The sequence below is a fragment of the Nematostella vectensis genome, chromosome 11 (assembly GCF_932526225.1).
Source record: "Nematostella vectensis chromosome 11, jaNemVect1.1, whole genome shotgun sequence".
NCBI lineage: Eukaryota > Metazoa > Cnidaria > Anthozoa > Actiniaria > Edwardsiidae > Nematostella > Nematostella vectensis.
The window spans coordinates 3,538,071-3,552,718 of record NC_064044.1 but is presented as its reverse complement, the minus strand read 5'-3'; the positions used below and the strand labels follow the sequence as shown (position 1 = coordinate 3,552,718).

At 40.2% G+C, this 14,648-nt stretch overlaps 2 protein-coding genes across 2 annotated transcripts in view; one reads left to right on the top strand and one right to left on the bottom strand.

The window, feature by feature from the left end:
- LOC116609558 (lysine-specific histone demethylase 1B-like) overlaps positions 1-2,958 on the top strand; it is a 29,795-nt gene extending 26,837 nt beyond the window's left edge. Inside the window, exon 20 of the mRNA XM_032370349.2 lies at positions 109-2,958. Coding sequence (XP_032226240.2) covers positions 109-213 — 105 coding nt within the window. The 3' untranslated portion in view covers positions 214-2,958. The remainder of the gene's footprint in view (positions 1-108) is intronic.
- Positions 2,797-14,246, bottom strand: LOC116609559. Its single transcript, XM_032370351.2, has 6 exons — positions 14,082-14,246; positions 8,563-8,638; positions 8,258-8,369; positions 4,501-4,597; positions 3,242-3,325; positions 2,797-3,134 (listed from the first exon to the last, which is right to left on the bottom strand). Exons 1-6 carry the CDS (start codon positions 14,187-14,189, stop codon positions 3,090-3,092), a joined length of 522 nt encoding a protein of 173 aa, XP_032226242.1. The 5' UTR covers positions 14,190-14,246; the 3' UTR covers positions 2,797-3,089.
- Between the last annotated feature and the right edge of the window lie 402 nt (positions 14,247-14,648).

Genomic DNA, 14,648 nt, shown 5'->3' with positions numbered 1-14,648 from the left:
TGGTTAATAAATACAAAGTCTCTATGAGTGATTCATCTCGTGAATGATTTCTTGTGAGAAAATTAAATGGAAACGAGTGAAATCATCCCTGTTTTTCATTTTTATCAGGCAACGAATCGCCAATTCCCACAGACGGTAACTGGGGCATATCTTAGTGGCATGAGAGAAGCAGGCAAGATACTCAACTCTCTTGAAAACTCCTGCGGGCAATAACCTACTATATAACTGGCAAGATCTCAACTCTCTTGAAAACTCCTGCGGGCAATAGCCTACTGTATAACTGGCAAGATACCCAGTTCACTCAAAACCTCGAAGCAGCCGTCTGGTCTTACTCGATTGCGAAGGGTTCAATCGACTATGATTACTGTAATTGATATTGGAGTGAACTTTTTTTATCGCGTTTCGTAGCTCGCACTGTATTATTCTTCTACGGCAGGTTGCTAGAAAACAGATTAGCGCTAACACACGGAAAAATACTGTTATCTCGATATTTGATTTGATTGGATAAAGAGGACATTCATCCCTGGGTTAGCGTTAAACGGCTTTCCAGGAACCCGACCCTGGCGAATTTTTGCCATGGTTTCTATCTAAAGAGAACGCTGTGAATTAAACTAACAAATATTTATTATTCTATGGCTAAAAGTCTAAGAAAAGTAGACAATTTAGCAAACATATGGCTTGCCAACCATAAAATCATTATACATGATTCAACACCTATTTAACGTCAATTGAAAAGTAGGTGTAAACGTTATCAAAGTTGAAATCCGTTTTTTGTTATACGGAGGAGCTATCCACTCGAAGGTCGCTGCTCGTGTTTAGGGGGGGAAAAGTTATGTCGCACCTTGATGCCGTGTGCCCTTGAAATTAATGATCTGGATGTTTTTATCCTGTGCGTATTAAGGCTTGCTTCCATTATGATCTCGCTCGATCACATGCGATTGCAGATAATCGTGTGCGACTATACGGAGACTCACTCTGCAGTCGTGTGCGACTATACGGAGACTCTGCGATCGTGTACGACTATACGGAGACACTCTGCGATCGTGTGCGACTATACAGAGACTCACTCTGCGATCGTGTGCGACTATACGGAGACTCACTCTGCAGTCGTGTGCGACTGTACGGAGACTCACTCTGCAGTCGTGTGCGACTATACGGAGACTCTGCGATCGTGTACGACTACACGGAGACACTCTGCAGTCGTGTGCGACTATAAGGAGACTCACTCTTCGATCGTGTGCGACTATACGGAGACTCACACTGCGATCGTTTACGACTATACGGAGACTCACTCTGTGATCGTGTACGACTATACGGAGACTTACTCTGCGATCCTGTGCGACTATACGGAGACTCACTCTGCGATCGTGTACGACTATACGGAGACTCACTCTGCAGTCGTGTGCGACTATACGGAGACTCACTCTGCAGTCGTGTGCGACTATACGGAGACTCTGCGATCCTGTACGACTATACGGAGACCCTGCGATCGTATACGACTATACGGGGACTCACTCAGCGATCGAGTGTGAGCATATGTAAACCAGCCTTAAAGCCCGGTCCACACGGTGAGAAAATTCACGCGTGAACTTTGCTCACTGCCTCGCGGGCCCAGAAACTCACAGTTCAAGCAGAAAATAATTTTGACTCTGTTGCTCGCGAAACGTAATTTCGTTCGATCGACGTCCGCACACTGAGTTTTTGGCCTCGCGAGGCAGTGAGCAAATTGCACGCGTGAAAATTTCTGGCCTCGCGTGAATTTCCTCAACGTGTGCGCCGGGCTTAAAGGTGGTGTTACACGGAATAACATGCAACAAAGACTTTTTCGCAATAGAATGTATCGTAGAAAGTTTTGACCGTGTAACATATCGCTCAACACAACTTTCCGCGCATTATTTCACTCGGCAAAATATTGCGAGGTTTTGAACCCGCTTCACAAACATTTAACACAGAATGACGAATATCTGGAAAGTTATTCCGTGTAACAGTTGTTTGGCAACATGTCAGAATGAATACGATAGAATTTATCGCGAAAAGTTTTTTGTTGCATGTTATCCCGTGTAATATCACCGGAACAGCAGATGAAAAGTACATCGCCTAAAAACTCAGTGAGAAATTGACATGAATGTCGGTATATTTCATTTGGTAATGTAAATTGTGCACATAAAAGTGAACATTTTTTTTTATATATTTTGTAATTTTCAACGTTCAATGGACCACTAAACCCTTTCCAGATGCTGTTCTAAGCGCAAAATATAGATTGATTTGACAAATGCTTTTTTTTATTGGCATGTGAAACAGCTGCTTACGCGATGGATCATGGGGAGTTTGAATAATTCTCTTAATTTGCAACGATGAGCCAAGTTATTCACTACCCTGCCGTAAAAGTTATTCAGTTGGGATCTTACGCAAGGACGACCTGTTGACACGTACGTGCGTGCGTACTATTGAAGGTAGAAAAAAACGCGCGCATGGATGGTGTTTTTCCATATCCAGAATAGCTTCTAGGAGCCCTTTAAAGGGGCAGTGTCATTGTAAGAGCTTTGCAATAGCTCTCCTGCCCGGACACAATGAATTTCAATCAAATTCTAATATTGACTTATGAGCCTTTGGTACATGTGGGAGACATGGAAATGACCACAAACTGTCAATAAACATAGTTTTCAATAAAACATTGCATATTATTTTAACAAGGCAGCTTTAAGTTCAACTGTTTGTAGACAATTTGAAAACCAGACATGCGTAGTACCATGACACTGCCCCTAACTGGCTAAAGAAAACGTATTAACCAAGTAATTCATGTAATAACAGTTATTTTAATCATTTTTATCCGTCCAATGGCTTCGTTATGCCCTCTTTTCAGGTCTTTTATAACAATAGTTTTCAATTATTAACGTTTCTAAGGTAAATGCATCTAGAGTACAAGCTCTTGATAGGAAATAAAGGTCCATGATTTGATGTTGCCCTCGTTGACAATTTTTAGGATATCTTTTTTAAAACAATTTTCCTTTTTTTTAACAAGTCCTCCTGTATAAAAAGTTGGTTTCATTCCCCCTTTTTGGTTTTCCAAAATTACCGCTAACTCTTCATCAATACAAGGCTGGCGTGATCACACCTTGGCTATGCTTTATCTCCTGAAAAAGAAAAGGCCATTTCAAGTAACCTATTTTATAAGAACCTATTTAGGCGTATTTTGTGGTATGTACATTTCATACAAGAACCATGCATTACTGATACTTACCGCCTTGTATTTGGCAAGAACAAGCTCTTTAATTTCGAACGGGTAGAGTGGCCCGTGAAGATGATGATGTTTTACAATATACACCTGAGAATGCAAACAAGTATATAAGATGCGTTTTCATCATACTGGTTGTGTTATACTCGTATTGTTGTGACGGTTATGATTATGATGTTGATGATGATGATGATTATGAAGATGATGATGATGATGATTATAAAGATGGTGATTATGATGATGATGATTTTGAAGATGTCATTGTCTTTGTAATCTTTGTTTATGGAGGGTAGCATATTAAACCGAATATACAGTTTTCTAACATATGGCCCCCGGTTAGTAAGCACTCTCACTGGGGGTGGTAACTGCCAGAGGGTTTATTGCGTCCCCAGTGGTTCTTTTACGTCCCTTCGGTTCAGGTTTAGTGTAGTGCAGCTTGAAGAAACGGGACCTCTGGTTTATTGTCCTTATCCAAGAAGACTGAAAACATTGGAGAATAACTTCAACTCACTTGTGACACAAATTCGAATCAAAGCAGGAAACCCGGAAAAAATCCCCAGTTTGAGCCAGGATTCGAACCTGGGCCACAGTAGTGAGATGCCATGCGCTAACACACTAGGCCACCCATGCTTCCTAATGATGATGATGATGAAGAAGATGATGATGGTGATGATAATGGCAATGGTGATTCAAATTGTGCAATTATCATAATAGCTATGGTGATAATGATGATTTGTGTTGGGTGATAATGTTGTGGTGGTAATGGTGTTGGGTGATTGTGTTGTTATGGTGATGGTGTTGGATGATGGTGCTGTGAAGATGGTGTTGGGTGATAATGTTGTGGTGATTGTGTTGCGTTATAGTGTTGTTATGGTGATAGTGTTAGGTGATAATGTTGTAGTGGTGATGGTGTTGGGTGATAGTGTTGTTATGGTGATTGTGTTGGGTGATAGTGTTGTTATGGTGTTGGGTGACAGTGTTGTTATGGTGATTGTGTTGGGTGACAGTGTTGTTATGGCGATGGTGTTGGGTTATGGTGTTGGGTGATAGTGTTGTTATGGTGATGGTGTTGGGTGATAGTGTTGCTGTGGTGATGGTGTTTGGTGATACGGTGGTGGTGGTGGTGTAGGGTGATAATGTTGTTGTAGTAAGGTGTTGGGTGATAATGTTGCGGTGGTGATAGTGTTGGGTGGTAATGTTGCGGTTATGATAGTGTTGGGTGATAGTAATGAGATGGCATATACTTGTCCGGTAGTACTACACACCTTTTCATCGCCTGTCATGTACATCTCACCAACTGGTCCAGCACTGATGCGGATTTCCAGCAAGCAAAGCGAGTTGCTTAAAAAGCGAATTGAAAACCTAGAAAGGAAATCAAATAATTCAAATACTCCAATATTTCCAATATTATAAAATACTCCAAAATCGTACTGGCAAACATCTCTCTCAAGGTCGCTCGCGCGTTAATCAACAGATCACAAACGTCATCTGAAACGTCATTTGAAGCCATTCGACTGGGATTTCACCGGGTTGCTGAGTTTTCTCAGCAACTGGTTTTGAAAATTCTCAGGAAGTGTTTTCTCACCCTCACCCATACCCTCATCCTTACCTCACCCTTACCCTAACCCTATATATATATTTGGGGGAGAAAACTCAGCAACCCGGTGAAATCCCAGTCGAATAGTTTTAAACTCGGTAGAGTAATAAACGACACAACAATTTTGCATATAATGAGCTTGGGCTGCCTGTGGCGTCATCAATTTTAAACTTCGCACAGAAGCGTCAATGTTTATTCGATTGCTCTATATTTTTTTCCTAAAGACAATTCAATGTATGGAGAATTCACACATTTAAAAATTGTATTTGTATTAACACGCAATAATGTAGTAGCACTTAAAAAGTAAAGAACATTTTTTGCACTTATTCGAGACTGACGCAAAATTGAGCGTTAGCTTTTTGACGATTTTGCCAAAATCAGTTCAATGGTATGATACAGCCTCTGTGAAGGTAAAAAAAACTTTGGGTTGAAAAAAAATTTAGATGTATTTTTGGAATTGACCTTAAAAAAAACTGATAAAAACATATTTTTCACAATATTTCAACAATCAACCGTGGAATTTTAGAGATACTTGTCAACGATAAAATTCGGTCCTTTAGACAACTTCTTTGATCGACTCGACTACATAGCGCTTTGTTGGGGCAGGGGATTTTTTTAAAGTGAGGGACTATCTCGGGTTGTGTTTTCGTCCTGGCGGGGGTTGTCAATTTCACGCCAAACAGCGGTATGCAAATCGAGAGCGTGTTGGAAATGCACACATCAGTCAGGGGGGCGCAAAGACGGGGGCCAAGCATGAGCTGTTTACAATACGTAAATGTGCGCTTTCTTGCAAAAAAAATTGTGCTTTCATTTTAAAACGGCCGCTAATGTTTTATTACAAGAGTCCAGTACAATATTTAGGCATGATATTAAACTGGCCAATTGTAGTAATAGAATACTGCACCGGTCTTGTTAAAATGAAGCACAGAGTTTAACAGTTAAATTTTGGGATCTTGCCAAGTCGCGGGATTACATTTATACAAAAAAAAAGACAAAGACAAATCCTGGCTGAAGTACTTTCATGGTAATTAGAAACCTTTATCAGGATTCAATTCAAAAGCCAAGGTGAGCTCGATCAAGGCAAAAATTAAAACTAGCAGTATGAAAAAAGTACAGGACTAAAACAGATCAAATTGAATTAAGTTTGGGGTCCCTCTTTTTGCAGAAATACTGTCGTGACGGCTAACCTTAGGGAGAAAGTCCAGAAATTCAAGGAAGAGCAAAAAAAGGCTTGGGTAGATTTCAAGGAAAGCAAGAACACCCTCACGAAGGAGGAGATCGTGGCGAAGGTAGAGAAAATGCACAAGGATGCAATGGATTTCAAAAGTAGTGTGAAGGCTGAAATCCACGCCCTCTCAGTACAGTTAAATGAGGAATTAAAGAAAAAGGGTTTAATGGACGAAGAATTGGATAATAGAATTGGAATAGAATTGGAATTGGAATTGGATAACCCGAATGGACACCCCGAAGACCAAATGTAAAACCCGAACACCCGAATGGACATCCCGAAGACCAAATGGAAAACCCGAACACTCGAATGGACATCCCGATCACCAAATGGAAAACCCGAACACCCGAAAGGACATTCCGCTCACCAATTGGAAAACCCGAACACCCGGATGGACATCCCGAGCACCAAATGTAAAACCCGAGCACGCGAATGGACATCTCGATCATCAAATGGAAAACCCGAACACCCGAATGGACATCCCGAAGACCAAATGGAAAACCCGAACACTCGAATGGACATCTCGATCACCAAATGTAAAACCCGAGCACGCGAATGGACATCTCGATCATCAAATGGAAAACCCGAACACCCGAGTGGACATCCCAAACACCCGAATGGACATCTCGAATTCCATCTCGACCCGAACAAGCATCCTGAACACCTAATAGACATTCGGCTGATGGATAATACCGAATCTAGGCAAAAAATTCCACAAGTTTGTAGATTTAGTGAATAAACGATGATTAACTCATTTTTTTGTCTTTTTTAAGAGCACTAGAAAAGCTTGAATAAAACCACCACTTATGTTCTAGCTACATTGGTGTTTTGACAGATGACACAGATAAGGCTTAAACTTATCCATAATATCTTCCATCGAACAGATTATTGTCTTGTACCTGGCGTTTTACTCGGGGTTCGTGTGGTGTTTGGGGTTTGCTGTGGTTAATGCTGTGACGTCACCTGAAGGTATTCCCAGTCCCTCTTCCCTTAAGGCAAACCACAGGAGCCCCAAAAGGAACACCAGATATGATTGTGAAGGTTAGGAACAAAGAGCAACTGCAAGTTTATAGTCATACACCTTGGCGGAACAAGCTCAACCTCTGTCCTCTAAAGCCTAAAATAAAGGCGATTCTTGCTTCCGTTTTATCCTTCCAGGTCTTATTTTACGGTTACGCTCCAGCTCTACCCTATACACCTTAAAACACCTCCCAAGGTGGCGCTCCAGCTCTACCCTATACACCTTAAAACCCCTCCCAAGGTTACGCTCCAGCTCTACCCTATACACCTTAAAACACCTCCCATGGTTACGCTCCAGCTCTACCCTATACACCTTAAAACACCACCCAAGGTGACACTCCAGCTCTACCCTATACACCTTAAAACCCCTCCCAAGGTTACGCTCCAGCTCTACCCTATACACCTTAAAACACCTCCCAAGGTTACGCTCCAGCTCTACCCTATACACCTTAAAACACCACCCAAGGTGACACTCCAGCTCTACCCTATACACCTTAAAACCCCTCCCAAGGTTACGCTCCAGCTCTACCCTATACACCTTAAAACCCCTCTCAAGGTGACACTCCAGCTCTACCCTATACACCTCAAAACACCTCCCAAGGTGGGGCTCCAGCTCTACCCTATACACCTTAAAACCCCTCTCAAGGTGACACTCCAGCTCTACCCTATACACCTCAAAACACCTCCCAAGGTGACGTTCCAGCTCTACCCTATACACCTTAAAACCCCTCTCAAGGTGACACTCCAGCTCTACCCTATACACCTTAAAACACCTCCCAAGGTTACGCTCCAGCTCTACCCTATACACCTTAAAACCCCTCTCAAGGTGGCGATCCAGCTCTACCCTATACACCTCAAAACACCACCCCTGGTGACGCTCCAGCTCTACCCTATACACCTCATAACACCTCCCAAGGTTACGCTCCAGCTCTACCCTATACACCTTAAAACACCTCCCAAGGTGGCACTCCAGCTCTACCCTATACACCTTAAAACCCCTCTCAAGGTTACGCTCCAGCTCTACCCTATACACCTTAAAACAACTCCCCTGGTGACGCATTAGCTCTACCCTATACACCTTAAAACCCCTCTCAAGGTGGCGATCCAGCTCTACCCTATACACCTTAAAACACCTCTCAAGGTGGCGCTCCAACTTTACCCTACCCGAGATAAATACCTGTATAGACTTGGTGATACACTCGGCTTGAAATTCCTTATTTCCCTGTCAAGTGAAAGGCGATACAGGTCTTCTTCTGCCCGTGTTATTCTTTTTATTCCACTTATGAATTCTGCCAAAAAAGGTGGATTAGCTTTTCAACCATTTTTGTAGCTAATAATAAAAAAAGTACTTTAACTAAAATGATTTTACTTTGTTCAATTTGTGTTATTTGTTTTAATTGAGCAAAGCAACAAGAAAAAATGAGAAAAAAGGATGAAAAATGTCCATGCTGACAGTAGAAAAAAAAGAATGGTATATCTCACCTGAATTGGGATTAACCCCAAAAACAAGTATGCCCCCATTGGTATTAATGAGAGCATTTGCATGCTTTCGGACCGTCTATAAGGCAAAAAAAATCATAGATTAGTGATATTTACATATTTTTCAAGGACAATTATTAGAATCAATCAACATAAGTATTAATATATTGAATGATATAATGCCCTGACCATGGCAGAGTACCATGCAAAAGAACATAGAAACAACAGACACATCACAAAAATTTCAAAAAGCACATGTTTTAAATAACAAGGACATCAAATGTTTATAGCATCCGAGACTTCTATAGGGGCAAAAAGAGCCTGGATGTTAAAAATTGGAACTCTTACAGGCCCATAGCCAGGGCAGGGGGGGGGAGTGGTACTTAATTTTCCTTAATTAGAGCAGACAATCGAAGCAGGTCACCACAAAAGGCCTTCCAAAATGTCGGAAGAAAGAGCATGCTGCAACAGCAAGACAAAAACGGAGGAAAAGCATTTCATACTATATTGCCCAATGTACAACGAAAAAAGGAAGACGCTTTTCGCATCCTTTGAAATAAAGCTAAAAATAAATTTCAAGAAAATGTATGAGGAAGAGGGGTTCCATTTATTAATGCAGGGCAGCAAAACTAAAGATACTTGCCACCAGGTAGCAACATGTATCTGGCTACGGGCCTGCCTTTCAAGGACAAAAGAGAAAAAAGAAGACTGCAGGGTCAAGCCTGCATGCATTACAAACATGGTCATGTTACAGAGGGCTTATTAGAGCATTCATAGTAAGTTATTTGGATATGCATACAAACTTGGTCATGTTACAGAGGGCTTATGAAAGCTTCTACAGTAAGTTATTTGGATATGCATACAAACATGGTCATGTTACAGAGGGCTTATGAGAGCTTCTACAGTTAGTTATTTGGATATGCATACAAACATGGTCATGTTACAGAGGGCTTATGAAAGCTTCTACAGTAAGTTATTTGGATATGCATACAAACTTGGTCATGTTACTGAGGGCTTATTAGAGTGTCTACAGTAAGTTATTTGGATATGCATACAAACATGGTCATGTTACAGAGGGCTTATGAGAGCTTATACAGTAAGTTATTTGGATATGCATACAAACATGGTCATGTTAATGAGGGCTTATTAGAGCGTTCACAGTAAGTTATTTGGATATGCATACAAACATGGTCATGTTACAGAGGGCTTATGAGAGCTTCTACAGTAAATTATCTGGATATGCAAACAAACATGGTCATGTTACTAAGGGCTTATGAGAGCCTTCACAGTAAGTTATTTTATATATGTAATATACAGTAAGTTATTTGGATATGCATACAAACATGGTCATGTTACAGAGGGCTTATGAGAGCTTCTACACAGTTAGTTATTTGGATATGCATACAAACATGGTCATGTTACAGAGGGCTTATGAGAGCTTCTACAGTAAGTTATTTGGATATGCATACAAACATGGTCATGTTACAGAGGGCTTATAAGAGCTTCTACAGTTAGTTATTTGGATATGCATACAAACTTGGTCATGTTACAGAGGGCTTATTAGAGCGTTCACAGTAAGTTATTTGGATATGCATACAAACATGGTCATGTTACTGAGGGCTTATGAGAGCTTCTACAGTAAGTTATTTGGATATGCATACAAACTTGGTCATGTTACAGAGGGCTTATGAGAGCTTCTACAGTAAGTTATTTGGATATGCATACAAACATGGTCATGTTACTGAGGGCTTATGAGAGCTTCTACAGTAAGTTATTTGGATATGCATACAAACTTGGTCATGTTACAGAGGGCTTATGAGAGCTTCTTCAGTAAGTTATTTGGATATGCATACAAACTTGGTCATGTTACAGAGGGCTTATGAGAGCTTCTACAGTAAGTTATTTGGATATGCATACAAACTTGGTCATGTTACAGAGGGCTTATGAGAGCTTCTACAGTTAGTTATTTGGATATGCATACAAACATGGTCATGTTACAGAGGGCTTATGAGAGCTTCTACAGTAAGTTATTTGGATATGCATACAAACTTGGTCATGTTACAGAGGGCTTATGAGAGCTTCTACAGTAAGTTATTTGGATATGCATACAAACTTGGTCATGTTACAGAGGGCTTATGAGAGCTTCTACAGTTAGTTATTTGGATATGCATACAAACATGGTCATGTTACAGAGGGCTTATGAGAGCTTCTACAGTAAGTTATTTGGATATGCATACAAACTTGGTCATGTTACAGAGGGCTTATTAGAGCATTCACAGTAAGTTATTTGGATATTCATACAAACATGGTCATGTTACAGAGGGCTTATTAGAGCATTCAAAGTAAGTTATTTGGATATGCATACAAACTTGGTCATGTTACTGAGGGCTTATTAGAGCGTTCACAGTAAGTTATTTGGATATGCATACAAACATGGTCATGTTACAGAGGGCTTATGAGAGCTTCTACAGTAAATTATCTGGATATGCAAACAAACATGGTCATGTTACTGAGGGCTTATGAGAGCCTTCACAGTAAGTTATTTTATATATGTAATATACAGTAAGTTATTTGGATATGCATATAAACATGGTCATGTTACAGAGGGCTTATGAGAGCTTCTACACAGTTAGTTATTTGGATATGCATACAAACATGGTCATGTTACAGAGGGCTTATGAGAGCTTCTACAGTAAGTTATTTGGATATGCATACAAACATGGTCATGTTATAGAGGGCTTATGAGAGCTTCTACAGTTAGTTATTTGGATATGCATACAAACTTGGTCATGTTACAGAGGGCTTATTAGAGCGTTCACAGTAAGTTATTTGGATATGCATACAAACATGGTCATGTTACTGAGGGCTTATGAGAGCTTCTTCAGTAAGTTATTTGGATATGCATACAAACTTGGTCATGTTACAGAGGGCTTATGAGAGCTTCTACAGTTAGTTATTTGGATATGCATACAAACATGGTCATGTTACTGAGGGCTTATGAGAGCTTCTACAGTAAGTTATTTGGATATGCATACAAACATGGTCATGTTACAGAGGGCTTACGAGAGCTTCTACAGTAAGTTATTTGGATATGCATACAAACTTGGTCATGTTACAGAGGGCTTACGAGAGCTTCTACAGTAAGTTATTTGGATATGCATACAAACTTGGTCATGTTACAGAGGGCTTATGAGAGCTTCTACAGTAAGTTATTTGGATATGCATACAAACTTGGTCATGTTACAGAGGGCTTATAAGAGCATTCACAGTAAGTTATTTGGATATGCATACAAACTTGGTCATGTTACAGAGGGCTTATAAGAGCATTCACAGTAAGTTATTTGGATATGCATACAAACATGGTCATGTTACAGAGGGCTTATGAGAGCTTCTACAGTAAGTTATTTGGATATTCATACAAACATGGTCATGTTACTGAGGGCTTATGAGAGCTTCTACAGTAAGTTATTTGGATATGCATACAAACTTGGTCATGTTACAGAGGGCTTATGAGAGCTTCTTCAGTAAGTTATTTGGATATGCATACAAACTTGGTCATGTTACAGAGGGCTTATGAGAGCTTCTACAGTTAGTTATTTGGATATGCATACAAACATGGTCATGTTACTGAGGGCTTATGAGAGCTTCTACAGTTAGTTATTTGGATATGCATACAAACTTGGTCATGTTACAGAGGGCTTATTAGAGCTTCTACAGTAAGTTATTTGGATATGCATACAAACATGGTCATGTTACAGAGGGCTTATTAGAGCCTTCAAGGTAAGATATTTTATATATGTAATATACAGTAAGTTATTTGGATACCGTAAATGATCTAATAAATGCCCGGGGCATTTGTGTGTTCTTTAGATAGAGGATGTTTATTAGATCATTTACAGTACGCATACAAACTTGGTCAAGATACTGAGGTTTCAAGTTAAAATTCTGAACAGATTACTACCAATTAATTGTCCAGGTTAGAATGACAAGTCAATCATAGAAAAAGGTGTGCCTTTGGGTGACAAGTGCCTGGTAGCAAGCAAGCACATGGCCTGGATTGCTAAGGGGGGGGAGGGGGGTTGGTTAGAGGGGGGAGGGGGGATTGCTAAGAGGGGGGAGGGGGTGGAGATGCACACTCATGGGTATATAGAAAAAATCTAAAATTTGAGGATCCTATAATAAGAAATTACCTTTTTTGGAAGTTTACACACCCTGTACACCCCCTAGCAATGCATGTGTTCAGGGTTATAATGTATAGCAAGCATTTCCGTATGGCTTTAGAAGAAATAGAGAGCAAGCGAAGAGTATGATGGATGAAGAATAGGTATGAAAAATGAGGAAAGAGGCAAAACAAATGCTCGCCAACAATCATTGTTTTTTTTCAGGCACTGCAATCATTTTCTGATTGCAGAATTCAAGGCATTTGATTTGTGCATTTCACACATACACACTCGAATAGCGTCAATTCAAATGAGCATGTGCTATTTTTTAATTTTATTTTTTTAATTAATCATGTTTTGGGTGTTTCTGTTATAGAAAACAAACACCAATCAATTTATTGTTATTGCCTTGTGTTTACAAAAAAAAATCTTTTTACTCGACATACAGCTCTGCTTTTTCAATATTTAGAGAAGACTGTAAATATTGTAAATTTAAATTTCTTGTAATTTTTAAGCCAAATATCTGAAAATTGGGGAGGGGTGGTTGGCTCACCCCTAAATCTGCCCCTTTAGAGTACAGTCTTCTGTAAATATTGAAAAAGCAGAGCTGTTGGTCGAGTAAAAATTTTTTTTGTAAATTCACGGCAGGTCAATGTATCTGGCACCCCTTTGTTGAAACCCTTTTTTCCCCTTGAAAACTATGTTGAAACCCAAGAGTTTCCTTCCCCCTCTCCTCATTCTTTACATGGCCATACTTTTCTCTTGCTCTCTGCTGAAAACCAACAGAAACGCTACCCCAGGCTACATACCGGACAAGGAAGTCATCACAACCGAGCTCTAAGACAATAACCCAAGCTCTAAGACAATAACCCAAGCTCTAAGATAATAACCCAAGCTCTAAGATAATAACCCTAGCTCTAGGAGGTAGTGAACATCAAAATTCGAAAACAATGATCATCCCTCGAGCTTAGAAATTAAATCAAATTACGCATCTAAATATTACATATGGTATTTGTTTTGATTTCAATTCCTTTATGGAGTTTTTTTTTTGCCATGAAAAGACATCTCGCGAGTCAAAAGCGAGTACAAAAAGCTTAAAGATGGGCTACCGGTGTTATCTGTCTAGCCCGACATTGGCATTCTGTTCGGGATTTAGTCCGTCCTCTTTACCGTTACAATATTTAAATATAAATACAAATTTTGAAAGAAAAAACCCTAGGTTGGAAGATGAAAAAAGCAGTCCACGGATCACGAAAATAACCCTTTAATGTCGCCCCCTGGAAGAGGGGATGTGTGACGGGATGTGTTCGATAGAAGTAATCTGTGTGCAATCTATCGATAATTTTCTCAGTTCATACTTACTTCTGCGAAAGCACCAGAGGGAAACCCAGGATAAGAAAAGAAAAAATAGTTTATGTTCTTTTTGCAGCTGTATCGGCTGTTTAGGATATACTCCGTCTTCTCCGACATTTTGTTCAGTTTGTAAATTCGCGCGTACTCGCACGAAACTTCGGGAGGAATCCCCAACAACCAATCAGAACCTCTCCTCAGTCTTCCACTTCGACAATTCAAGACAGCCAACCCAACACAAAACTCAATAGCAAAGAAGAGAACTTTTAACGAATAGTTATTTGCCAACACCAGCAGTTTGCGGAATGAGAATTCGATCACTTTTTTTTCATGGGGAGGGGGGGGGGGAGGGGTGATCGCTCAAATAAAATGATCCTGATAAATCATCGAACACCAAAAAACAAGACCAGCTGTAACAAAAACAAACCCAGTCCCGTACGAGGCGTCTTGTTAGTGAGAGATTGAAAGCGTGTTGTCTTTTCGTTACAAGGGGCTCATAAGTAGGGGCAATCATCTGAATTATATACACGTGTCACGGCATTCACTGGATCAGATTATTTTTTAGACGCGCGCGGGTCT

Coding starts and splice junctions, on each gene's coding strand:
- LOC116609559 (XM_032370351.2), bottom strand. CDS start 14,189: ATGTCGGAGAAGACGGAGTATATCCTAAACAGCCGATACAGCTGCAAA. Junction 8,639..14,081: donor CCTCTGGTGCTTTCGCAGAA/GTAAGTATGAAC, acceptor TTTGCCTTATAG/ACGGTCCGAAAGCATGCAAA. Junction 3,326..4,500: donor ACATGACAGGCGATGAAAAG/GTGTGTAGTACT, acceptor TTGCATTCTCAG/GTGTATATTGTAAAACATCA.